The sequence below is a fragment of the Blennius ocellaris genome (assembly GCF_963422515.1).
Source record: "Blennius ocellaris genome assembly, chromosome: 10".
NCBI lineage: Eukaryota > Metazoa > Chordata > Actinopteri > Blenniiformes > Blenniidae > Blennius > Blennius ocellaris.
Genome location: NC_137659.1, coordinates 19,498,891 through 19,526,889, shown reverse-complemented (window position 1 = coordinate 19,526,889; position 27,999 = coordinate 19,498,891). Strand labels below are relative to the sequence as shown.

Below are 27,999 nucleotides of genomic sequence, written 5' to 3'. Positions count from 1 at the left end.
CCATAAAACCCCCCCCAAAAATAAACTAAACACAAATCCATTGGATATTTTTCAGAATTTTTTTTATTTTGAAGCAGCAAATGAACAGCATCCTTTCATACAAAGTAATAGACATATACAATATACAAGATTACAATCGGTATAGAGGTAATCCATACATCCTAAAGATAATCCAGGATAATCCCACGCTTAGTCCCATCCTCATAGTATCACAGTTACAAAAAGAAAAGGCACTGCAATGGACAAATGCGATAAAGACACATGCAGGGAAGTTACATTTTTACACGGGATAAAATAAAATAAAGCTTTCAGACTGTTAATACTTCATTTGCAAAGTCCAGGCAAAAGTTAGCGTTTAGTGTCAGCCGCGGCTGTCAGACGACGACATCAGCTGTGACGGCAGCAACCCACAGACATTGATCTGAGTCCTTTGTTCCACAAAACATTATTCATCACTGATAATATACAAGCTGCACAATAGCCCAAGCTGAGCCCCTGATCGTCTTCCTCTCTAAAAAGTGAGGGGCTTTTGATTTAGTGTAATGAGGCATGTAAACCCACACCTGAACCACAGTTATTGGTCAGTGCAGCCAAACCCCTCCGGTCCTATATGTACCATGAATAAAAGAAAAGTGGAGACATGCAAGCACACTATTAAGAGGTTCCCACTATGACAGCAATGAGGATATTATTCCAAGTGTGGACCAGGAGGCTGGAGCTCCAGAGACACCGTGGCTTTAGGATAGGACAGATAATGAGAGAGGGGGCAGGTGGTGAATAAAGACTAGTGGGGGAGGGCATAATCCACTGCTGGGTGCCCGTCCCCGCTGAAAAGACCTGTCTGTTCCACTCCCGGTTTTTATAAAAGACATGGGGGGGATGAGGAGAGTGAGGGGCGGTCTAACAAGGGGATCATGACAAGAGGAGAAAGTTTGTATTTTAGTGAAGAGCACAAGTCCTGACACTTCATAGTTTGCTTGTAATTGGCTTGATTGGAAGTGAAACCAGCTATTGTGTACAGACCTTCCTCTTTAGTTGTTGATCTCAGAACACAATCAAACAAGCAGTTTCTCTCACGTCTGATGCACACTTTCAGCCCCAACACTGACGCAGTTACCAAAAAAAAAAAAACGCACCAAGGACACATCAGGATAATTTCCATGCTCCGAATTATAGGTTGGAGTACACAAGCCAAGCTTACCCAAGCAGTGCGGGAGGGGGACATTTCATGAACAAACAATTCAACAAAACATTGTGAGCGACACTGCCAGCAGTATCAAAACAGCCTGAGAAAACAGAGGAACGGCAGGACATGCAGCCTTGGCTTTGGTGTGGAGCTGAACAAAAATTAAGCTGGACATCAATTGGCATTGCATAAAAACGTCCCAAATGGTCAACTTGATTTGTACATCAGGCTGCATAAAATATCCACTGTAATAAAAAAACAAAAACAAACGTACAGCTACTTATCATTTAGGATGTGAGCAACCTTTCTTAGGCAGCATTGCTGATTAACCTGAATGTGGAGTGTTTAAAAGTAAATTGAATGTCTGACAACTCAACTATTTATGTGATGATGTGTAACAACATAATGGTGTAATCGGAGACCCGTGTGGCTCTTGACGAGTCCGATTTTACTTATGTAGGTTCTGCGTACACAAAACAAACAGCACTTTGTCAAATTCCCATGAAAACATGTTCACATTGAATAAGCCACCTATCATAAGCAAGATCAGGTCTTCAAGGCCCAAGTCCAGGTAAAAAAAAAAACCCAAAACAAAACAGAAACCCAAAAAACAATGTCGTTCTCATACCACTAGAGGGCAGTGGAGGATAATCCTACAAAGAAACAAAAGGCAGCGAGTCCTCCATGTTGATTCCCACAAGTTCACGACAACAGTACTAAAACATGAAGGCGCACAGACTAAAACTGGGAGTGTCGTGCTGGAGAAGAACGCATGCACATACAAACATGTGTGTAGTACCATTATAAAAACTCGACACGAGGCTGCAAATATCAAATAGGATCATAAAAAAAATAGAAAAAGGAAGTTTTAGTGTTTTTCTAGATACTGCTGGACAAGTGATAGAGATGATATGCTTCCCTGGTCTTTCTTCAGTCCCGGTGATAGAGGTGTAGTGTACAAAGTGCATAGGTGCTTGGAGAATGACTACAAAGACTCAGCATGATTAAAATGCACACCCAAATGTTCTGTCGTACTTTTTCCTCATTTGACAACTGTCGTAGTGTTTTGAATATATTAAATGGTCCTTAGTAGAAATATCCTTACGGAGGAAAGGAAGCCACTGTCTTGAGATGTTTAGGCTTCAACAACGATAAAGAAAAGCATTTTTTGGTCGCCAATCCTCTACAATCCACCCTTTAAGCCCTGGTTGTTTCCCCTCTTGCCTTTTCAGTGCGACAGGGGCACCACCACCTCGACATAGTTGTTGGGGAAGTATCCCGACTTCCCGCGAACGCTTCCTTCGAACCAGTTCTCGTCGATCTGGTTGATCAACGTGATGATATCGCCCTCCTGGAAGCCCAGCTCTCCGTCGTTCTCTGGCTCAAAGTCATACAGGGCTTTACAGCAAGGCTCAGCTGCAGACACGCAAGCAGAGAGACAGAATCGGTCAGTCCGTGATTGCTTTCTGACGTCACGCCCCCCTCGGCAAGGTTAGTAAGGTTTAACGTTAAAGCCAGGATGTCACCACCGTGTTTTCCAATGGAACTCTGAAACAAGCCAAAAATGACACGCACACAACCAGGAAATAATACGTGTAAGGCCGCCTACAGACTGTGATTTTTACAATCTTATAACTACACAGCTGGCGACAATGTACGACACCAGTCTAATCACCATCACCTCTTCGTGATTGTTATCATTTGTCTGGACGACCAAAAACAGCACAGTGTGTAGCGGCCTTAAGTAGTTGGTCTTTCCTCCAGTAATCGCAAATCGTTCCGAAGCTCAAGATCAAAATCCATATACCGAGGTCACCGCATTCAAGGTTTATGCCTTCCGACTTTCACCGGATTACAGATTTCAGACTCGGTCTCGATCTGCAAAAGAATCGTTCTTGAGCTTGGGAAGTCACGGTCACAAGGCAAGTGGCTGTCAGGTGCACACAAATCAACCAGACCTCCACATTGCAGGTTGAAAAAAAAAAAAAAGGATTAAAACACTAGAGTCACTGAGGACAGTATATTTTGGTTCCACATTGATTCCACACATCTGAAGCCTTGCTCAACCTGCGTGATGCAGTGTTCTGACCTGACAAACTGGACCCAACACACACACACACACCACTTCATAGCGTTAGTGAAACACTTTCCATGCACACATCTCCCACACAGGTGTGAAACAGGCTGAATAAAGGTGGTTATAGTGACGGGGGCAATACGCCATCTTCATCAGTCCACTCACACTGCCGGCTCTTCATGGAGCTTCTTTGGAAGGGCTGACCTGGATATTGTGTTGAAGCTGCTCAATGTTGCACAGGAAAAGACACATTAGACACAGAAGTGTGACAGACTGTGTGGACACGCCCCCCCCCTTGGGAAAAGAGGCCTTTCGCACAAACGCATAAAATGTGAAAAGGAGTTTACCGGTAGAGTAAGTCGGGCTGGATGCAGACGAGGAGTATCCCCCATTGGAGTTTTCTTCTTGTCCGTAGTCAAAGGACGGTCTGGGTTTGGGGGTGTATTCGCTCTTTGGACGAGACTGGGCCTCATTTACCCTGCATATAGGATTACGCCATCGCAAATACAAGCTGGTTAAACAAAGACTCCGGGGATATCTTTGCAAGCTAACAATCCCTAAAGCAGATTAGCAAAAAGCTAACTTTTTTTTTTTTTTTTTTTTTTTTTAAACAAAAGGGTATTTTCCAGTAACGAAGACAAAACGAGCTCTTGAAACATAAATCTGTACACAGAAGGAGCAAAAACCGATATCATTCATGTACAGTGCGATTTGTGCCCAGCACGCTGCAGTTTTACTCGTTATCACACACGTAATACACAAGACGGTTCTGCTGAGCCTTTGTCGTAAGCCAGAGGACACCAACGACATCCAGCAATAATCCTGCTGACCTTTCTTTCAGATTTTCGGAGAGATCCTTCAGGATTTCTGCGGCCCGATTGTGGTAATCCAGCATCGACTCCACAAAGGCAGCCAGCTGAGTCACCTGCTCCACCTACATGAACATGAACACGAGTCATTAACAAACAAAAAACAAACACAAAAAATTGTTTTGGCCCTGATAATGCGTGACGTATTTACCATTTACATTTTTCTTTTGACCCCCCCCCCATTGCATAAGTAATCACAATGGCATCTTTCAAAGGGCTGTGAGACGATTCACGGTGACGTGAAACAGTAAATACCGGACAAAACGGGTTTGACAAGATCACAGTAACGCGAGTCACTGTGGGAAAACAAGAGGGCCGATAAGACCACAGTGTTCCTGGCTGATGGGCTTTCAGCAGGAAGCAGTGGAGCAACCACTTCGTACAGCATGAAATGTACTCAGGAAAAAAAATGGGCTGCCTCGATTTTATAGCTTAGCTTAAAAATCCATATTTAATGCAGATCTCGTTGTTTGTTGAGGGCTTAATAATTTACCTCTCTCTGTTCTGAGTTAAAGGTCACTGCACTGACGTGTCATTATACAATATACCAATTCATCCATCTGCTGGAGCCGTAACAGGTTTTATTGAATCACCGTAATCACATCAGAGCGCGCTGCGTCGCGTAGCACCGCGAGAATCAAAGTCCAGAGTGTGGCGGCCCAATCCATGGGGCAAGGACGTCTTGAAGACCGATACCGTAAAATGATTCAATCTTAATGAAAGATGTCGCCTATTTTTGTGTTTTAAGCCATATTGGACCATTGTGCCGTCAACAGACATGATTATAAGAATATTAACGCCACTTTCTCAAAACAAAAGTACAACTTCTTTCTTAATTAAAATGAAGTAATTTTATACAAACACGCTGTTGATCGTCAAGGGGAATACAAACATGATATTAAAAGTTTGCATTATTTGGTGTGAATATTTCAATTATTGCCATTTGAACCAGCTTTAAAACTAAAACCTTTGCCATCATGTTACTTGAAGGACGGTATACTTGCTGATTCGTCATTCATTAGTCCAGCGGGACTACTGTGAAGAATGCCGACGTTTCAGACGACGGGTAACTCACGTCCGTTTCCAGCAGATTGTGCATGCTGCTCTCAGCCAGCTCCTTGGACTCGTGGAACTTCTCCAGGGCCTGCCTGATCTCCTCATCCGGGATTTTACCTTGACGCTTCTTCTTATAGTCGTAGTCCAAACGGCGGCCCTCCAGCTTCTTCAGGTGGTGCTGCAGGGAAACAAAGAGGCTTTGAAGACAATTGTTACCTCATGTTGGAACAATGTGTACAACTGGATAAAAACATGGCAGAGTGGTTTGCAAAACAACTTTCAAGCAGTTAAAAAAAAAAAAGAAAAGAACTGGCAGCAGGAAAGAAAAGATGTTGACAAGAATCTCAGAAATGAGAAAGAGCAGAATTTCACCCCCATTTTTTATTTTTTATTTTTGTAAATCCTGTAGATCTGGTCTTTTGCTATACGTCCTCATCAAACAGTATTGAGAATATGGAGGAATCCCTTGTTCCAAGGGACATGGAAGAAGGTCAATATCAAAAACATGTGTGATCTCAAAGTATCAAAAGGTTTATCTTGTGTCTCTGCTCTTGTTCAGTCACAACACATCAACTGTCAAACACCATTATGTTTTACCAGTATTCACATGCAATCGCCCTCCTTTCCCTCCCTGTCACACGGTGTCAGAATTTAGTCGACGATGACTCATCCTGCACTCGAGGGTGTTTCACTATCCGAGCGCAGAAATGCAGCTTCACTGGTCTCGTCTGCGGCGCTGGCCGTGTTTGGCGGCGCTAATGACGGTGTTCAGTGCATGGCATGCTGTGAATGGCTACTGAAAACGTCAATCAATCCTGGGAACGTCGTCTGCTTCTATTGGAAACACTAAGCTAACTGGTCGGCACTTTGCCTTTCACGAGCCGTTCCGTTCTACCTGGATGTCTTTGACGTCCTTGTCAGCCACCGCCTGCAGGGGGTCGATGAAATTCTGCTTCACGTCAATATCCAGCGAGTCCTTCACCTGGGCCATCCTCTTCATCGCCTCTCCCACTTCTGAGAGAGCCGTACCTGCAACACACACAATTACAATCCCCACGAAATGTAATTGCGTGTTGAACATCTCCGCCACCTCAAACCTCCAGCTGACTCCGCCAGTCCTACCGAAGTTGTTGTCCCTGCCCATGTCCTGCCCGTACTTGGACATGCACTCCCCCAGGAGGCCTTCCGGCTGAGGGTAACCCGGACTGTTCACCTGCCCTCGGATTTTGGACACCGTGTTGAGCATGGTCAGCTTGGCTCTGGTGGCCGGGTTGGGCTGCAGGTACTCGGACGTTTTGTTGATGACCTCCACGTACGCTTTGCTCGTTATATCTGCTTTCTGGCGACACACATTACAGATCATGGGTGACTGGGAGTGTGTACGCAGGGCTGGACATTTTTTTTTTTGAAATGAGATCATTCAAATGATCAGGTTAAAATGTGAAACGTACCCTTTCAAGGTCCCTGAAGTCTTCATCCAGTTTGGTTCCCTCGGCACCCCCTACCTTCTCACTCATCATCTGTGGACACAGATTATAAATAAAATAAAACAACGACCAGCGCTTAAGGAGCAAAATAGCTTGAATTTCTAATACAAATGCATCAAAACGCATTGTCAAAGCTGGAATCAGATGTTCTAAATAAATAAATAAAATATGAAGTGGTGTTCTTGTAAACTGGAATGCATATTCATCTGCCACCATTTAGTTTTCCTGAGCGCGACTCAGAAATGTCTTGGACATGCCCATGGTTTCCATCAGGGGAACAAACCTGTATAAGGAGCTGCTCGCATCGGAAAACTTTCCTCTGTACCGAGAACCCCGATTCCAGAAGGAATTGTACCAAAAGCTTTTTTTTTATTTTTATTTATCCCTCCTCCCCTTTTTTTCCATCAGGTCTGCACACACGCTGCAGTTTCCTCCACTTACAACCACATCCAGGGATAACCTCACTAAACACAGACGCTTGCTTCGCCTTCCTCTCACTCCGACAGGCCAAACAGAGACTGGGTGTGGAGCGCTCCATCTCGCTCTGGTTCAACTCGGCGCAGCTGTCAGCGCCGCCTCGCACATAAACCCAAAATTACCAGATGGATCAATCCATCTCTGGACTTTATGTAACACACTTGCCTGGCCTCATTGTTTTGTAAGGAGCACTCGGTGGCTTTGTGGCGGCCACTAACATCCAGTGCCAATCGGGTGCGGAGGGTTTAATTCCACCCTGCATATTTGCTAATCAACACGTTGCAATTATTCAAACATATGGTGTCGTAACCGTGGCACGATCAAAGTCAACACATTTAAGTTAGATTTGCGGTGACCCACTTCTTCTGCATTCGTTTGGAATGAGATGTGACCGATGCTTTATCGGGGTGAGCACTGTTCTCTTAGGGCAATGAGGTCTCCGGTTCAAGCCCGGGTTGAGCTTGGGGGGGGGGGGGGGAGGCAGGGGCTCCGTCTGTGTCGAGTTTGTATGTACTTGTTTCTGTGTGTGTATGTGTGTGTGTGTGTGTGTGTGTGCGCGCGCTACTGTGGCTTCCTCACACAATCCAGAAACATAGATTTCAGGTTTGGTAGTGATTCGAAGTTGCCTGTAGGTGTGCCCGTGTGTGTTTGTAAGTTTTCCCTATGATGAAGCAGCATCATGTTCCAGGTGTACCCTGCCTCCGCCCATACTCAGCCTGGATGGGCTCCAGCATTTAATGAAGTGGTATCGAAGCAGGACGCTCTTTTGTCTCAGCCACAAACACATTCCCGAAAATGTGCTTTGATCAGTACAACAACAGTACACGCTGGCAGTAATAACCCATCTCACGGTCTACCAGATCAGCTTGTTCTTAGTCAATCTATTCAGCATTCTCCAACAGAGATTCAACTCACATTCTCTGACATCTGTTACGAGAAGTTCGGACTAAAACTTTCAGTTGAGTGAAGGTCTAAAAACTCTCCGTGTAAAACTGGAAAATGTACTTCATTTAAACCTCGACTGCTCAACCACTACATGCCTATTCAGCTCCAGTTGGCATACATTCACCTGGATTATTGTGTAAGATACTTGAATAGACAAAGAAATCACTTTTCTCTTCAATAACAGAACTCTATTCAGGCCCAAAGGGAAACAAAGCAGACTGGAATCATAACGCTGTCTTCAGTAGTTTTCACATTTAAGATTCTGTTTATGATACTTGTCCGTAAAGTCCTTTTTAAACTGAGACAGTTTTTTGTAAATTAGTGTTTCTAAAACGTCTTTACACCCACTGAGCCTGGGGACATCAAAGTGTGTATTGCAGAGAACTCCTGGTATCAGAGGAGTGAAGCAGTCACAAAGGCGTCCGCCGCCACCCGTACAAGTACGCAAATTATTTCCTCGGGCTCAATGTGTGAAGGTGGGATGTTGTGATGGCTCTCTCTTTATTTTCCGAAATGCCTATTTGTATGCATATTTTGTTCGGATGTTCACAAAACCCTGTGTGTCTCAAATAAATTGCTTTTTCGATCTGCAAAACAACAACAAACAAAAAAACAAAACATGCACTCAAAACATTGCTGGATTAAAGTGTGAGTTACATTACATTTTTCAGTCACTCATTAAACAGTTAATTTAACGACAATTGATTGCACCCTATGCAGCCATAAGTGATTAAAAAAAACACTAAAGCTTTATTAAAATGACTGCCTCACTGAATCTCAAGTAACTGATTTAGAACATTTTATCAAATGAAACTGTGACAATAAATATTTCTCACAAAATTATAAATAACATTTGCAGGCATTAGTGGGAATCCACTTGAGGTTCTTTTTGGCTGTTTGTCCAACCAAACTCATAACTCAAAGTGTGTTTCCACACAGAAACATCAAGATAACTCACTGATCCTGTCAACGTTATTAGAATGACTTTAGCAGAACTTATTGAGATAAAGTGGAGAAACTGATTGAAGTTAGATCCTTGAGTTTGGTGCTCAGTTTGGATCGCTGGATCATTTTCCACAGTTGAAGCTTCAGCACATGAGCTCAGTCATGAACTCATTTGCTTCATGAGGAGCCTCTGCACTTGTGTCCATTGTAACATGTGGAAAAAACATCAAGCGAAAAGTTTGAACAGTGAGATTTTTTTTCTCCTAGTGAGTCATTTTGAATTATACGTTCATAAAAATCAATGCAGACAAGAACAATAAAAGGATTTACACATTATATTTTACAAAATATGTTGTCAACAATCATGATTTACATAAAAATCCAACAACATATTAAGATAAATACTACACAACTTGTGATTTTAGTGTTTACTCCACTTACATTTCTTCTTTTACTAGCAGCTGTGTGAAAAGCATACATGCCTTCATGTTTAGATTTCACACAGCCTCCATAATGGCTCAACATGTTTTTGTCCACCACCGTTGGTCTATCCCAGGGAAAAGGGTTACATTGCACTGGCTTTTAAATGATCAAAACGCACCTCCCTTGTTAAAATGTACCATTGCAAATGTATGTCGTGCTCACTCTTTGAAACTCCACCTGTTGAACTGTGACATGAACATTGTTTGATCAAGTACACCTTATGACACGAGATCCTGTTGGGCAATTCGCTCATAATGCTCCTCCACCCTGTTCTTTCTTTTCAAAGGCTGAATAACAAAAGACAAGATAAGCTCTGTGCTATTATTGGACACTATGCTCAATACACATTGTATGTCTTCATAGGGTAATATATGCCCTGGCAGTGGACTACTCTGCTGTACTTCTGTACCATGACGTTAGTAATCTACATTGTTGGAAGTGCTTATGTACGCAATAATGATGGGCCATTACTGTCAGGATGTGTATATATACCATCAGCTGCTTGACTTAGGACTGAAAGCTGGTTTGGGCAGAGTTCTGACATATCTAAGATTCCTAAAGCAATAAACCCACCCACTGATAACATCTCTTGACATACAAAAAAAAAAGGAAGGGCCTGTCACACTAATGGTAGCAGAGGATGACTTGCAGAGCCTCGTGTTTGTGGCGAGAGGCTGAATCGTTTTAAAAACCACCTGTTTAATTCCATCAACATGTGTCATACGTGAAATCCACGAGTGAGAGTGAGTTGGCTCTAGCAATATTTCCAAAACGTGTAAAATGCAGGGCTTTACTGATGGCACAATCAGATTTGTCAGAATATTGTTTGTTTTGTTGTTGGTGGTTTTTTTAATATATAAATTGTTTAAATATTCCTGTATGCTTTCCCACGGGGTGCACATGAATCAGGCGTTGGTATACAGTTGTGTTTGACAATCAATGTTGTGTCAGAAGTTTTTTTTTAAACGAAAGAAAAGAGAAGTTCAGGTAAAGATTCACAGAAACTGAACACATCACATATTACTTCCCTGATACCTGAAACTTCTTGAAGCAACAGAAAACAAAACAAAACCGAGTTTCTATAAAACTCAATAAACGCCATTTACCCCCAAAAGGCCAAGTGACAAAAAGTTTTCTACACAAACTACAACATTAATAAAACCTAAAAGAAGTAGATTTAACGTCGCTTCGAGTCCTTTCGCTAACGTGCTACTTCCCCTGAGCAAAGATAAACACAGATTAGTATCGGCTGAATTAACTTTAAAGGCTTTAACTGTGAAGTTACCCAGAGGCAACAGCACATCTGGCAAATAGTTCAAAAGTTTGTCAAGTTGGATTAAAAAAACAAACAAAAAAAAACGTGTTAATGCTTGGCTGTCGCTCTGAACTCGACTAGCTATGCTAAAGCTAACGCCATCAAACTAACCGCAGCGTTAGCTCACGAGCTAACGTGGCTAACAGGAGACTGGGGGGCGAACGTTTTGAAAAAAAATAATAATCGCGGCTTTTACCTGAGTTGCTTTATAAAGTTGCTTCTTAAATCCCGCGACAGACATCTTGCACGGTGTTGCCAACTGGACCTCGACGGAGGGGTGGAACAAGAAAGAAAAAAAAAGTGTACTTAAGGTAGTTGTCTTGAGTTGACAAACACGAGAGCCGGAGCAGCAACACGTCTCCTAAACTTTCCTGCACCGTGGATGAAGAACTTGCCAGGCAACCGGTTTCCTGGCCGCGGCTCGGAGTGGGAGGCTCCCGGATAAAGTAGGTCAAAACACTCACACAACTCGGCCAGGAATTCAAAAGTTTTTTTCCCCCACACTTTTATTTTATTTTTTTTCCCCCTGCAGATTTTCAATAAACAGTTTATTCAGACAGATCATCACTCCTCAAATACTTTTCTGCTGGAAACTTTTTGGTTGGAATCATTTCAGCACGTTTGGATGAGATATTAACTTTGATGTTGATGAAGTTCAATGATACTTAGTTTGTTGGTATAGAGTCATGCTTTAATTCTTTTCATTTTACTCACCCATAAGCACAATATTTAATTACATTTGATGTATATTTTCAATAGATCAAAAGTCTATTCTAGAAATTGCAGAAGAAGAAATGTCCTCAATGGATTTATAAAGTACAGTACGAGTACTTTTAGTTGTGGTTACATTATATCATACATTATATTTTATATCATACATTATATTTTCACGGTTCACTTGTAAATATTTTCTTTATCTTTTAGCATTTTCTCATTAATGGTTGCTATAGCAGTTCATCTCCAGATCCCTCTCCTGTTTCCTCCCTCCTCACACCAACATTCATCCATGAACCTCCTCACTGGCCTTCCTCTTCTTCTCCATCCTTGGCATCCTTTTCCCTGCATCTTGTGATTTAGAACTTTCGTAGTAGCTGGGATCCTTCTTTCGCAGTTTTCTCCTACATGTCCACTGTTCTGGACCTTCAACCTCAAATACTTAATACTGAGCTACTTCCACTTCATGCATCCTCACATTTACACACATACGCTGACACAAGGGGGTGGGGATCACAAATCACAACAGAAGTCTGGAGTGTTTGACTGATAACTTCTTGTTTTGGTTAGTCAATTATTAATCCTATGGTTGCTGTTCCGAGGCAATCATGGAAGACAGTTAATATCACACAAATAGGAAGTTGTGATGGTGCTGGCATTGTAGCCACAAACGGCATACTGTTTTATTTTGAAGAAGTGTAATCTCTCAGCTGATTGTGTGTAAATGCAGGGTGCACACCGGACAGGTCGCCCATCCAACACAGGACAAACACACACAGGCAATTTCACCCACGTATATCCACTACTGCAAGCAATTATAGTGTCCAATTAACCTGCATTGAGGGACGGTAGAAAACCCACACACATACATGCAGCCGACGACCCACCATGCAGCCTGCATGATGAACAAAAGGTATAAAATCACTGGAAAACCACACACACACACACACACACACACACACACACACACACACACACACACACACCCACACACACACAAACATATTTCAAATAAGACGCAATTCACCATTTCAAAAGAAAAGGAAACCATTTATTACATTCGTAAAACCACATATAATGTATCCCATTGGACAATATATATCGAGCTGTGTGACTCAGTTACTCTTGGACTAGTAATATACCTCTTGTACATTTTGTCATACAGGGAAAGAGAAGGGAGACAAACTATTTTTGTTTGCAGTCGTCCTAATCTTTCTCAATTAAAAAAAATAGATCACTGACTTTACAAGACAAGAAGTGGAGACACGGAAAAGAAAACAAAAAGTGGATAAAAGACTGAGAAATAAATGAAAATCACAGCAAAAGAAACATTAAACCCCAAATAATGAAATTCATCTTTAAGTCTAACTGATCTTCTTTGAACTCCTATGAATCTTAAAATTTGTTACAATATTAGGACAAACGGGAAGGGGTTTGACACTTTGTGAGTAACATTCACAAAAATAGAACTCACGTCCACAGTGATTATGGTTATGGGTCTCATCTTAGGTGCAAAAGTGTGAGGAGTACAAGGCTAAAAGACGACACCGGTAATAAAGGGACAGGAGATCACAGCTAGCTCCCTGAGCAGCAGGCGGCAGGTCCTCGGACTCTGCTCGAGAACTTCACAGCACCCCAAGTAAGACATTTATCGTCACCGTCATCCCGTCGTTCACAAACTGCTGTGTGTGCACATGGAAAATGTAAACAGCTACGGATGACCTGGTCTGACAGATATGAAATGAACACAGCGAAACAGATTGGCTTTGAAGTCTTACTGGCATTAAAGCCCAACTCGGGGGGGGCAGCTGGTAGCTCTGTCTGGCCTTCGACGAGTGTCCAGTGAGAAAGAGGAAAGTATAAGTGCTTGATTTTTTTTTTTTTTGGACATGTGTTGGGTTTTGGGACTAAAGGAGAGAGAACAGCAAATGTACAAAATAATACAGTTGCCCCAACCAGCAAAAAAAGGGTTTATGATACATATTATGGACCGTCGTTTGCCCCCAACTGAATATAGGATGAGTGAAAGAAAGACTGCTATGGTACACCTATTGTACTGGCTGCTGGTTAGAAACAAGTGTGGAGACGCAGAGAGTCCCCGCTCGTCATACAGTCCTCAAAGCGATCCTCTGCCTTGCTTTCTCTGTTCTTTAGTGTCCTTTTGTGTCCTCTTGTCTCTTTAGGCAGGGGAGAGCAGCAGCAGTGCAGACTGAAATCTGACAGTTTAAATGTAAGGCAATGTTTGTTTTTTTTCTCCTCTTTTCTTTTCTTTTTTGTTTTTTTGCCTTTGTTGGAGTACACTGCCTCCCCTGCTGTGTCACATCTGCAACAAGTGTCCACCCCATCGCTTGCGTCACATGGCCATGCCATTGCTGTAGGGGCAAGACGGGGTTGTTGCCACGGAAACCTGAGAGTACTGTCCAGAGAGGAAGAATCGTCCACGAAAAAAAATAAAAATGAGTCCAAACATGAGCTTTCCTCAAGTGTCCATCTTTTGTCTCTCCTCTTACATCTCATCAACCACCTTTCGCTTCTTTTCGCTCTGAACTGAACTCACACACTCCAACTCTCTCACCATATACTTATATAGTCGTCTATGTACATTCTTATTTAAAATATTTGTTTATAAATGTGTATATAAATTAAAGATAATTTCATCTTGTCCTGTCTCTAAGTGGCATTTACAAGGAAAGGGGTGTGTGGGACTGAGGTTTCTCATTGCATTACAAGAGCCTACAAAAAAAGGCAGCACCGAACACTAAATGACTGTGAAATTGTTTTTTAGTCTTTTCTTTCTTTCTTTCTTTTTCTTTTCTTTTCTTTAAAACCAGACTGATGAGTACAGTCTATACTGTGTATCTTTTTTTTTTTTTTTTATCAGAAAATACCCTGACTCATGATCTTGGTCCCGAGGTGATGGTCAGTACAAGGATAGAATCTGTATGAACACACATGCGTATCATGGCGTGACATGGGCGCATGACTGCAGAGCGAAATATTGACTAAACGGTGGCGTAATAGTGAGACGGCCTGCTGATCGACACTACTTCATTCGAATTCTACGTGTCTACGAGTGGCAGGGTTGTACATTCACTGTTGTTGGGTTCTTGCCTGTGCACTGGTGCTTTGTATGAGGTACATTCATAAACTGGTTGGGTGATCCAAAGAGGATCAGATAATTAACAAGTGTTAGAGCTTTGAGCTGTTCCATGCTATGCGGGCTGCTGTGGTATTATTTGGAGGCCCAAACGCTTGTTGTTAATGCTACAATATGCAAAGGACCATGAGCGTGTGCGGTCTGTAGTGTAAGGTGCTTTTGCCTGCCGGGAAAGTGGAGGACTACTTTGGGATTGTGGGAGACGGAGTATTTAAAGTCCTGGATTGTCTTATAACTGCTGGTTGTTAAGCTTCAACACCTCTATCCTTCTCTGTCTCTCATTTTGCGTCCCTACCTCCTAACACACTCTCTCCCATCTATCTCCTCGGTCCATCTAGCTGACAGTGGAGTCCGGCAGAGACAACTCGCTGCCAAACACCTCCCGGTACAGCGGTGGGAAATTGAAGGCGGTCTCAGGGTGGACCAAACGGAAAAACTCCAGTTTGTCAATGTGGAGGTTACAGATGGACTTCATTATGGGCAGCTTGGACACCATCTGTGGGGGACAGAAGGCAGGCAGAGGTGAATATGTGAACGTGTCCGCGTCCTGTGTAAACTAAAGAGTGGTGATCGCCGGCGTTTACCTTGTCCAGCTTCTCGTCAGAATCGCCATTCTTATGCAGACTGTGCTGCAGGGCTAGGTAGACTTTTTCCTGGAGTTTCTGGACCTTTGGGCCTTCTGTGAGCCAGGGTCGGTCTGCGGGAAAAGATACGGACTTCTCAGTATGGAGGTTCCTTGCTGCCACGTAAGTATTTAAAAGCCTCATCAGCCACTTCAGAAGATCCTCTTGTGGATTGGCATTTGAACGAGTTTAATAGCTCACTCATATCAACCACCAGAACCATTTGCATACGTGTTCATTCTTAAGTTCTAACTTGTTCATCTGTATTTGTTTAGTTATGGTGCAGGTATGGCAGACCTATTTTACACCTCAATTATCAAAAATACAAACAAAATAAGCAAACTGCTTGAAGCAAGATGCAAAAGCTGAAAGTCGGTGAAATGATCTGCAGGAGAAAACGAATATGTGTGGCGTCTGCAGCACACTATGTTATTTCTTCTATGCATGCCAAAGATGGCCTTTAATAGTCTTTGTGGGAGAGAAAAGAGACAAAGATGTAAAATAATCACCAGGCGATAGAAGGACGGCGGCGCTGAACAGGGCTATCTCCTCATCAGACAGCTGCAGACGGCACAGTCCTTTTCCCAGGTCACACACGGCACTAACCAGGTCATCACAACCTAAACAAACACACAGCATTTGGTCAATTCATTGCCGAGAATAAAGCTTTGATAGAAAGGTCTGAATAATTCACTTAAGCGAGGCATGCCAGGAAGGACCGACTTCGTAAAAGTGCGCTCTGTTTGTACCTACTATGAAAACTGCATTATCCATCACAGTAAATTAAATCACTGCTGTTTGTCCGACCCCCTCGGCAGTCAAATTATGCTCATGTCAAACATATAAACAGAAAACTGCAACTGCATTGACTGACATAATACATCTTTTGAAATTAGGCACCTTGGGGGAATATTTCCTTAAACGGGCTTAGAATTGTGTTTACTGCTGCGTTTAATTGCAACTGTCTTTAGGTTTTCCATTTAGAGTGCATTGTTGCATCGTTAGTGAAGCGCTAAAAACGTAAAAAAAAAAAAAAAAAAAAAGAGGCCGAAATTGGAAAGTAACAGCCAGCTGGAGGCTTTCAATGACTTTCTCTTTGTGGCTATTTCTATTGTGAAAGAACAGCCACAGACAAGAGAAGAACAATAATGACGCTCCTATCAGCGTTTAAATTTAGAGCACACGTCATTTCAAATATATGCAAAATAAATAACGCATTAATTAATATTGGCAATTCAAAATGCATTAATGGTATCAAAGAGGCATTCAATTTATCTCGCTTACGCATGGTATACAAATTAAAACGCTTGAGAGCGCGAGGCTGTCGATCATCTGAACGCGGCTGCGTTTTCATTCAATCCTCACCAAGCGCTTTGAAGAACTGAGCCGGGGCGAACTTTCCATTGAAGAAGATGGTGTTGTTGTTGCTGTTGAAAGCTCGGCACATACGAATGAGTAGGACCTCCAGACATCCTAAAAACGTAGCGACAGACAAAGGAAAGGACATGGAGATGTCCAGAGATGGAGAAAGAGGAGGGATGGGGGAGGAGGTGGAGGAGGAGGAGGGGAGGGCAGGAAATGTCCAAGATACTCCAACATGCACACAACATACACAAGATGTAAATAATTTTGATCCGGATTGGTGCACAACATATTTTTGACAATTATAAGTTCACAACATTTACAGAAGGTAAATGCATTGTCAAACACATGCATTGTATGTCATAATTATAAATATAAGTGTCCAGCATATAATAGATAAAGAAATAAATGAATAATTTTGTTTCAAGAAGCATGTTATTTCCCCCGTCGTTCAAACCAGGTGTGTGTCATTTATTCAAAACAACAGATGATTTCAAACAAAAACAAAACAAAGGGTAGAAGGTTTGGAGACAGAAGCACAAGGGGAGGAGCTAAAGTCAGCAAGGTTTCACCTCAAAAGATTTTGGCAGGATTCAAAGTCTTGGAATGCATTTTTTGTTTTGTTTGTTTTCTTCCCCCCCACCGACATTTTGGACTGTGCACTGACCTGCTTTCAACAATATGATCTGATCGTTCTGGCACAGGTCCATAAAGCCCGCGATGCGTTTGGCGAACTCCACCACGTACTGAATGGCGTTGGTGATGTGGTGTGCACACTGCTGCCACATCCACTCCGCCGACTGGAAAAAAAAAAGCGACGCAGGGCAGGGCGTGAGTTTCGGTCGACAGATGTCACATGGTACAACGATACCTTCGCACAGCATCACAATTCACAAGGAGAACATAATGACCCACTTCACTTGTTTGACTAATCAAATATAACTACAGAAAAAAAAAAAATATATAAGCGGCCACACCTAACAAACATAATTAGGCTAATAATGAGCCGTAAAGGCATTTGAATATTAGCAAGTCAGGAATTCAAGCGCAATGTACTGGATGTGGCTGCAGAAGACAATAGGGAAAGAATGAGCTATACAAAGGCTGTAGTTAAATGGAATTACATGAGGAGCGGTCCACTGCACTATTGCATTGTGTGAAGTTGATGGAAATAGCTCACAGTTGCCATGGCTATCCTAACGATGAAATAATGAGTGCAGCTTACTATGAGGCTGTTACACTGACGACGACAGTTTTTAATTCCCTTTCCATACGAATGACTGACAAAAGGAGTTAATTAAAATTTGCATAGGACAAAAACCACTTTGTGTACCTTGTTCTGGAAAGCCCGTGTTTCCTCGGGTGTGTACTGCGCCCAGGTGAATCTCTTCATCTCTTCGGCGCTGTACTGACACGTCTCCAAGTGAGACTTTACAATACTCTGAGTGATGTGTTCTGTAAAAACAAAACCAAACAAAACATCAGCATTGTCTAACTTATTTCTGTCAATTTGCTGTTTTTTTTTGTTTGTTTTAAAAAGAGAGAGAGAGCGTGTGGTGGAGTTAAAGCCCATCAGTGGCGCTGTTTATACGTCCTCTGATCACAGAAGGGCGACCTTAAATTACTGGGTGCTTTGCACCGCGCCGTCAGTTGGTTTACCAGGGACGTCCCTGAAAAGATAAAGTGCTAATAGCCTATTTACTCACCTTACTCCAGCAGCTGTTATCATTTTTCCACCCTCCCCCTATATAATTTAAACCCGTCACAGCATTTACTCAGTCGCTTACGTTAAAAGTCCCCAGAGCCCCATTCACATCATTGTGCAGTTTATCGTAAGCAACTGTAAAATAAAATAGAAATGTATCTGCCCCACTGTCTGTAGACGCTACTGCAAAATACCACTATAGCATTGTGATTTGTTCTCCTTTTAAATTGTCATTTTCATACCGCTGTAAATCCTCTGTCTGTTTCAAATGGCCTCTTGCCTGTTGCTTTGGCCCACATAATCTCATCCTTGTCCTGTTTTCCTCTTGTCCCTGTCATGCATCACTTTGATTATTTTGCTGCTAAACTGTTTATGACATGTCCTTGGTCTTCATCTGTTGTTCATATCAAATCACTTTTTGGTTTTTTTTTTTATTATCTGTCCCTATTGCACATAGTTTATTTCAGACTTTGTTCAGTGCCTTTGATAATTTCAAGGTAATCAATGCCAAAAATATACACAGTTGTCAAAATAACGGCTTTCATTTAGGTTCTCTTCCATTATATAGGACAGTAAAACACAGCCGTCCAATAACGACTAATGCAGTGGTCCCCATTTTATATTCTGAAGTGTTTTCTTAATGAAGGAGTGGTGATCTATTATTGAAAATCCTTTGCATCACTTTGCGCCTCAATTAGAGGGACTGTGAACCTGTTAGGGTGAATATTGCAGTCTGCCCTGAGGCATGATTATTTGTTTAATCGGTCTAAATCTCCTTGCTCATGGGACCAAGGCATCATCTAACATGCTGCATCCAGCTGTGAGGAGCGAAATGTGTTGTTGCTCCACAACCTTTGCGGTAATGTGAAACAGCTGGAAAAAGAAAAGTCTTAACTTTGCACAAAGAGGCTCGCAGCAGGAAATGAACATCAAACACTTGGATTAATATGTCAAAATATAGAGTGCAGAGATGAAGTCAACAAAGTCGAGGGTTTTTTTCTCTTCATTTCGGCACTCAAAGGCCGACATTTCAGCTTCACTTCACAACATTTCCTTCATTTTCACTACTCACCAAGGTCCGTTATTGAGCAGTCATCAGGCAGATGGTCCAGCAACGAGTGCATGTGTCCCAGCAGCGTGTGAGAGTGCAAATGCAGTAGCTGCATGCCGTCAGTGTCTGCCACGTCCAGCATGGTCTGCTGCGGGGAATTCTGATTGGACAGGGACGAAGACGAGGAAGACGAGGACGACGAGTTGGACGTGTTCCCCGTGCTGGCTCCTCCACCTCCGAGCAGCTCCAGGCTGCAGTATTCGCTGGCCTCCTCGGGGGTCAGTGGCAGGTCGAAGAGGTCGGGCAGCGCCGCGATGTCGTCCAGGTCACTCAGAGTGGAGCTGGAGCCGCCGCTGCTGTAGGACCTGCTCAGTCCCTCTTCTCCATCCTCTGCGCCGCCTCCGCAGACTCCATCCTCCCTGGGTAATGACAGAGTGGTCGAGCCCCCGCCTCCGGAGGCCACACACTCTTGGGACTTCTGGTGCTTTTGCACCTCGGCATAAAGGCTGTCGCGCTGCTTCTTGGACATACGCCCAAACTTCACCGCTGCAAGAAGAAAAATAATGTTGTTTTTATTCACTTTCAAACTTTTTTAGCTTAGAGATGGCGCTTGCAAACTGCATTTTTTTTTTCTATTGCCAATATCTGTGTTCTGAAGTTCTTTGATAACTCTAACTTTAAAACACATCTCGCTCACATAGATTACAAGTACTGTATCTTCTCATCTCTATATCAGGGTTGGATGAAGGCATGTCTTCACTTTATCAGGTTATATACTGGGCTTGTTTTTGGAAGAAGCGTCAAACCCTTTGGGTTCATGTGGAACATTACTCTGTCGGGATTGAAATTCTCATTGCGTCAGTTTTAAATGAAAGGCGTGCACAGCGTGAGCTGTGAGTGCATTTAAATTGGACTAATGAGTGTCGATCACAGCCCGAGCCTCAAGGAAATTCAAATTTGACTAATAAGTGCCACGGCCAGGGGAAGACTGTCAAGAGGCCTGTTCTGCCTGAGCTTACCATCTCGGCTCATGCCCAAAGCCAGACACTTCTGCAGGCGGCAGTGCTGGCAGCGGTTACGGTTAGTGCGGTCAATCAGGCAGTTCCTCTGACGGGAACAAGAGTACATGGCGTTGTTCTGCTGGCTGCGTCGGAAGAAGCCCTGGACACACAAACACACACATACGTACACTGTAAATGATACGGGAACTTCAGAAGCAGCTGAGTGAAGTTGACTTTTGGTTAACCAGCCCGGCTCTCTCTTCCTGCTCACCTTGCAGCCTTCGCAGGTGATGACTCCATAGTGGATTCCTGAGGACTTGTCCCCACAGATCTTACAGGGGATGACTTCGATTTGAGCTGCAGAAACACAATGTAAAGAGGGGTGAAAAAGCTGATAAATGATGAGACAGTGAAGGTGACACTATTCAACCATATTATGTGCTGCTGCCAAAGATGCTTCAGATGTTTAATATCCAAGTACGAACAAAGCCCTGGGTATTTTTTTATTTAGCCAAATCCTTGTTAACAGAAGCATTTCCCGATATTAAATGTCGAGAAATGCCAAACAACAATTTTGTTTTGAACCTTCCAAGTATAATTATTTTATACCTTTCATGTCTTTGAAGCCCTTAAACTTGTGGCGTTTTTTTGTTTGTTTTTTTTAACAAAGGGCATACAAATAATCCACAACTTCAAAATTTAATTTCCCTTTAGTTATCGCTTGTTTATTTGGTTTTGAGCATGTAAAGTGGAACTTCCTGTTTGCCACAAAAACTGAAATCCTTTTTTTAGGCCAAGCTATTCAGCTTGTTACAATTAAACCTTGAAAGTATTCCCATCACTTTAACACAGTCCAGCCGCTATTCAGGTGAAGTGTTTGTCCCTCTCTTTGACACTGTTTTGCTGGCCATTTTGTTGTGCTGTCGTGCTTTTCTACAGATGTTAACCTCAGAAGAAATCGGGTCCTTTGTGTCTTCTGCACATCCTGAAAAGGTCATCCACATGCTTTTATCTCGTCACAGTACGACTGCCATAACTGTGCGTGCTCTCTGCTCTGTTAGAAGGTCATCTCCTGCCTCTGCTGATACAAAAGGCAGCTTGCAATTTCTTTTTGACGGAGAAGGTCTTCAAGCATTGAGCACTGGCTGTCGTATTCAAGAGGCCTTGGCAATCAGTTTTTTCGGTCACGATGTTCAGACACACTTATCAACCTCCTCTCCGGAGTTTTAAGTACAATCTGCAAGCCTGTCATCAGACCCTCTGCAAGACATAACCTTTCAGTTACTGCAAATGCCAGTAAACTTTTACAGGCTGTTGGATTTTCTTTGTACTTATTATTTTACTAAGAAATAATGAAGCTGCACGCTACAACAGAGTACCACATCAGAAGAAAATATACATCTCCTGTAATATCTCCATTAAATGATGCAAAAGATTTAAGAACGTGTCCTGAACTTACTGGCTTCTCTTTACTTTGTTCAAGTGCTGTGGACTACAGAGACACACAGGACAGGGGAAGCAAATTCTCCATAAACTGTGTTAGTGTGCACCCTGAAGGTGGCCCCCACTCGGGAACAGAGTACACAAACAGATAGGGAGTCACATGACACGTACACAAAAGGCCCCTTCTTTCTTGGTCAAGCTAAAAACAAAAAACAACTTTATCATAAGATGCTTGAAGAATATGAATCATTGTGACACACACGGCAGCACGGCAAATTTGTTAACTGCATCTAATCCGTCTCCAGGAGCAGTGGGCAGTCGATGTGCAGTGCAGGGAGAGCTTTCTAGGATTAAGGGCTTTGCTCAGGGACCCACCATAGTGACCTCTAGGCAGTGGGATTCAAACGCCAACCGTCCGCCTCAAACCCATCTTGTAGCGATTAAGCCGACATACGGGATTTCTGTCTACGGTGTGCTGATTTAAAAAAGAAAAAAATCTATTTGTACCCGCAGATGCAGTATGGAAAAGCACTTAGGGAAAAGGAATTGTTGCACTCTTAGGTACTGGAAACCACAACTTTCCACTTCTTTTTCTGTCTAATGACACAGTGGACTGTCTCTCTTCTAAAACTGTTGACTAAAATACTTCAACTGATCACGGCAGCTGCAGACATGCAATGGAAAAATATCTCCCTCCTCCTCCTCCTCCTCCTCCTCCTCCTCCTCCCTCCCTTCCTCTCTTTCTCTCAGGTTCCCCTCCACCCCTCCCTTCTCGCTCGATTATATAACTCTTGTCTGTGAGCATTCCTCACAACGCTCATTCAGCACAGGCTCACTCTAGCAATGCCGACACCCCACCCTCTCCAGAGTCTCCCTTTCCCACTGGCTGACAACGTTCGCAGCCTCCTTGGTATTGGCTGAGTCATCTGTCACTCGGCCGCTGCAGCCTGTCAGCCCATGTGGACATTCTGTCCTACTGACACACTTTCCCACTGCAGGGGGAGAGGGAGGAGGGAGGCAGGCGCTATCCCTGCTCTCCGCAGACCAGTTTTAAGGTGGAGCGGCACAGTGCGTAGGTTTTTCCCTACGCAAAGTTTCGCTGGAAGCTTGCAGCTTGCCCGGGTAAAATCAACCACGTTACATAACCCGCAAAATTAAGCAAGATGGAAACAATAATACGCCTCGCAATGTATTAACTCATCTGACACGCGACACAGATCCTCGCTGATTTCCCATGAGTCTTGCTTCTGTGCCGACTGATTGAAGCCTCTCCGGGCTGTTTTATTATCAAAACCACATCCAGTGTGTCAGTAATGACCCACACTGTATCTGGCTACCATCCACCGAAGGAATGCCAACTTTGAACTTGAATGCCAGCCATTCGGCCCCCACCTTTCTGCCCAATCTTTTGACACTGAGCTTCTACTGCAGCCAATGCTATTCCTGTCCTGTGCTGAGAGCCAGAATTACACAGATGCCCAGCCATCCAGCCCTGTTGTACAACCACACATAGCATACTCCTCAGTCTTGTCCAGCCTTCTTCTCTGACCCTCGGCGGACATCTGGGCACAAACAGTCATGCCGACAGATGAACGGCCCTTTGTTTTATCGCTGCCTTGTTCACGAGATGTTAAATCAATTGTATTCAAATTGCAAAGATTTTTTTAGCAAACTACAGAAAATATACACGGACAAAATACATCTTTGGAACAGCAGGTACTCTTTGGTCAATGTTTTTTGGCTAATAAACATAACATTTAAAAAAACTTGAGCTGTCCAACACTAAAACTGTATTGTGCTTGTCATTATATAAGGCAAGGCTATATAAACACGACTGAGACACTGGGCTTAATATAGCTTATGCCTTTAGCCGCCTCCAAATTGGCTTTGGTTACTAATTGATTTAATCAATAAACTGGCCAATCTCTTCAGATGTGCCAATGAAAGTGCCGCCACCTATCTGTGCAGATAGACTCACAGAAACAGTTGCCACACTGACAATAAACCCTTGAACAAGCCTTAATATCATGGTGAGGCCGTCCTGACACGCTCATCTGTAGCATTTTGTCTTGAGGAACCAAGTATGCTTTTCGCAAACATAATGCACAAGGCCTACATGCAGAACTACATTTATCACCGATGACACATTAACCAAAGTAAAATGCAATAAATGAGGAGAAGTGGCAAGCAAAGAAGGATGTTTGAGTGAGGCAGGTGTTTGAGTTCCATAGGGCAGCTTTATTATCGATAGCACACACAAACCTTTTCACAAAATAAACTGGGAAAGCACACTTTAACGGTTAAGGCAAACACGTTGGCCTCTAAGTGTTTATCAGCCAGCCAAATGTGTAACACTGTTATCTCGACAAAGGCTAATTCAGTCGGGGTGGGGTAGGGAGAGGCAGAGAAAAATCACTGAATTTTTGCCTCCAACCGTTCACTTATCTGTCTCTTCTGAGGAACGACAGCCAGTAATTCTTAAACTGGAGTCCCCTGACTGGTGTGCCGAACAGTTAGTGTGTCAGTGTGTCATTGCATAACACAGAGAAAAGAAGAAAAGACACCCTATACGTCACACTATATACATGTAATCATGCAGACCCATATAGGCTTTAACATACTTCACACTCTTAAAGCCTGTTTCAATATGAGCAGACTTTGTTCTTGCATCCTTATTTTGAAGGCGACGTTAACATAAGCAATGTTTATTGCCCTCCAGCGGCAAACTGTACCTACTTCCCCCCCAAAAAAAGAGAGACACCACACTCAGCAGGAAGAAGGGGCCTTGAGCTTGAGTTTCGGACATATTTTCAACAGTGAAGTGCTTGCTGTGCAACGCCGTGCAGTGTGAGGTTTAGTCTTACAGCGTAAGACAAAACTGTATCACAACAACCTATTGTGATTGGCTGTGTCGGACTTTGCTTTGTCAAATCATACCACCGGTAAGCAAATCATGGAAGGTTATTGAATTCCTTTGCATGAGGCCTCAGCTGAGCCTTATTAAGAAAAATACATTATTACGATTTGATATTAAACTAAAATCATGTGTCTTTTCACACCTTGAGCTCAAATGCAGCTGGAAAGCTACCTTACTTATAACACCTAGCAGCTCGAGCATCTCTAAAATACAGCCGTTAAGTTGTTTTTTTAAATTTTACTCTCATGCCTTGAAAGAACAATAGAACTCAGCAGTTCTCAGCACTCACGTACAGTCTTACTGTATGGCTGCTGGTGCAGCGAGCTCTATTTTAGAAGATGTAAATACCACCGGAGGCCCAGCTGAGGCCCAGAGAGGGGCGATTAGAACAGAGCCAAGAATCTGTATGTGTTGTCAGAGTCATGAGATCTTGCTATGTGTCTGCATGGAGAACTGCACTCTGCTATCTGCAGCACAATCAAAGGAAGTGTTAGATAATCAGACGTTGTATCAGGGGCTTGAAAAAAAAAGAGAAAAAAAAGTCTGTATAAAAAAGTCTTTATGCCAAAACTGTTAGAATGACTTAAAATGATTGTGGGTGCAAACATGTGCGAGCACGCTCAATCTGAGATAAAACCTGCTGACGTGCTTTCTCAATCAGGGAGCAACAGGTTGTGTGACTAACCTACATTTTCAATACTGCAAAGCTAAGTAAGGGCCGAACATTTGTTTACATATGGATATCCTGCTAAAAGGGGAACCTCCCTCCACCAGGGGCCCTTATGCTTCTTCCTCCTTCCCTCCCTCCCCATCGCCTCTTCCCTCCACCAAGTCATGACTATAAAAATTATTGTTTCCCCTCCATAGATAAAAAAAAAAATTATTATCTACTGCACAACCAAAAAGCAAAATATTCATTCAGAATAGGATTAAAAATATAAATTAAAAAAATCTGACGAGTATTACTTGTATTAAAACTATTTAATGTGCTCTATAAACTATATATAGTAATTATAGTGTTGCATGTTGATCTGTTGTTTCAAATACGGAGTTCTAATTAATGCGATGGCACATCTGCACATTTAGGACTTACAATTCGAGGTTCTATTTTGTCAGGAGGAATGAATGAATGAGTGACCGTCGTTGGATTTTCAGCGAGTGCACACACACAGAGAGAGGCAGTTAATCATTGTGAAAAACCTCACTGCCCCACCGGTCAAGTTCAAGTTCAGCCCGCGTCGGGGCAGAGACACGTCGCAAGGCCGACTGCCTCTGCTAATACGTAACCGCACATGGTACTGCCGCACGTCCAGCGGCACGACGCTTCCCACAGCCGTTCCCCCTCCCTCCGCTGCGACTGCTGTATAACGTTGGGTGACATAACTAGGTCAGTGGAACAGCCGGGCTCCTCTCCCTCTGTGCGCTCACACAGGCGGCCATGCTGGCACCGCCGCCACATCACAACAACAGCAAGTACGCACAATACTGCTCCAAATCATCACGGAAAGCCTTTGATATTAATAAGCGATGGTGTCCCAAGACACCATTGGGAAATGTCTTTTTCCCCACAAAAAATGTATATAAAAAAAAACAAAAAAAACAAAACGTAAATCTATCAACAAATAACAAGTAAACAATATATTTAATATGGTTTAAAAAAAGAATGCAAGTAAACTGCGAGAGATTCACAATTGCACCGAATGAGCAACTCGTTTAAGATCAGATAACGAGTCGATTACATAATTGTAGTTTTGGTTAACAACAACCTCGACTCGCGCCCCTCCCTCTCCCGGTTGCATAACTCTTAACATGGTTCCTCTTGGCAAGATTTGCCGGGTTCCCAGGTGAGCTCCACCGTACATTTCTTCAAAAACAGACACATTTTCAGCAGCGCCAGGACATACGTGCGTAATTACGCATGTGTGCCATTTGAAAGGTTGGTCCCATTTCAGAAGGAAGACTTAAACGATGATTTAAAAGAATACAAATAAAAAGAAGACACAAAAAAAAGTCTTCGTGCAGTTAAATAATAGTAGAGAGGACCTCGCAAGCCGCTGTTTAGTGGTCGCATGTTGAGCTTTAGCGCTTTGTATGTGCAGCTATGAGGCGTTATTGCGCACCGAGAGGAAAACAGGCGCACTGAACTCCCAATGCGCACACATGTGGCGTCAAGCCGCACGGCGATCCTTTACCAAGTTCATCTAAACATGCACACACTCCTTTTAACATAATGGAGGTAGGGGAATAAAAGAACTTACCTCTCATTTTGGTGTTTCCTTATGTCGTGCAGGGCGATAAGGACTGGACTACATGTGGTCACTGGAGGTGACAAGACAGGAGAGAATGACGCGGGGGGGGAGCCAAAGTAAATTGGCTGTGCAAATATTAACTTCGTCCCGGTGGAAGTCGGCTTTCGCAAGTCGCTGTCTTCAAAAAAAATAAGCAAAAGCAGGAAAAAAAAACTACCCGAAACTCTTTTTTCTGTTTATTGCTCGATCAAGTCCGAGCAAAATAAAAGAAGTGAAAAAGTGGCTTTCGCTGACATCGTTAATCTTGTCGACGCACTGGCGAAATAGATTGGCTCAACTTTCCTTTCTTTCCTTTTCTTTTTTTTTTTTTTGACAGAAATGGTCCCACGATGCAGGAGCGATGTCCGGACCCCCCCTTCTTCTTCTTCTCTGTGACTCTCCGCCTGCTTTCCTCTCAGTCTACCCTGCTAACCTACTTTCTCCAAGCATGGACTCTCACATGATCTCACTGCCGACAGCTCCTCTCTCAGCGCTCGCGGGGGCGCGCACGCGCGAGCGAGTTTAAGGTGGCTTGGGCGAATGATTGACTTAAAAAGCCGAGCCTGCATAGTAAAGTCTGAGGAAGACGACTGCAATTTAAACCTCGCGTATGTGTTATGAGGCTCTTTGTCATCACAAACTCAGGGCATTAATTCGTTTTTGATCTAAATGGGTGTTTTGAGGTATATAGGAAGAAGAAGAAGAAGAAGAAGAAGAAGAAGAAGAAGAAGAAGAAGAAGAAAACAAAGCAAACAAAAGCAAACCAACAGGTTTTAAGTTTCATCAGCACAGTGTACTTCAAATATGTACCCAATTTGCATCAATGGCACTAGCATATAGGTTATATAAGTCAATTTTTAGCTCTCATGCCAGCCGTCTGAGTAGATTTCTTGCAGGT

General features: G+C 43.0%; 2 protein-coding genes across 3 annotated transcripts; both read right to left on the bottom strand.

Moving 5' to 3' along the window:
• Window positions 1–57: 57 nt before the first annotated feature.
• Window positions 58–11,206, bottom strand: LOC308135497 (endophilin-A2-like). 2 transcript variants are annotated; one of them, XM_080503519.1, is made up of 9 exons: window positions 11,037–11,206; window positions 6,640–6,708; window positions 6,311–6,527; window positions 6,084–6,217; window positions 5,208–5,366; window positions 4,094–4,197; window positions 3,611–3,741; window positions 3,429–3,485; window positions 58–2,602 (listed from the first exon to the last, which is right to left on the bottom strand). In XM_080503519.1, the coding sequence occupies exons 1-9, from the start codon at window positions 11,079–11,081 to the stop codon at window positions 2,415–2,417; spliced, it is 1,104 nt and encodes a 367-aa protein (XP_080359645.1). In that variant the 5' UTR covers window positions 11,082–11,206; the 3' UTR covers window positions 58–2,414. The 2 variants fall into 2 exon arrangements, with proteins under 2 accessions (XP_080359645.1, XP_080359646.1); XM_080503520.1 differs by lacking the exon at window positions 3,429–3,485.
• Window positions 11,207–12,583: 1,377 nt separating this feature from the next.
• On the bottom strand, window positions 12,584–27,588 carry LOC308135340 (nuclear receptor ROR-beta-like). The gene is made up of 10 exons (XM_080503265.1): window positions 27,072–27,588; window positions 20,725–20,810; window positions 20,472–20,613; window positions 19,474–19,998; window positions 18,030–18,151; window positions 17,364–17,496; window positions 16,700–16,807; window positions 15,844–15,954; window positions 15,296–15,408; window positions 12,584–15,207 (listed from the first exon to the last, which is right to left on the bottom strand). The coding sequence occupies exons 1-10, from the start codon at window positions 27,076–27,078 to the stop codon at window positions 15,046–15,048; spliced, it is 1,509 nt and encodes a 502-aa protein (XP_080359391.1). The 5' UTR covers window positions 27,079–27,588; the 3' UTR covers window positions 12,584–15,045.
• Between the last annotated feature and the right edge of the window lie 411 nt (window positions 27,589–27,999).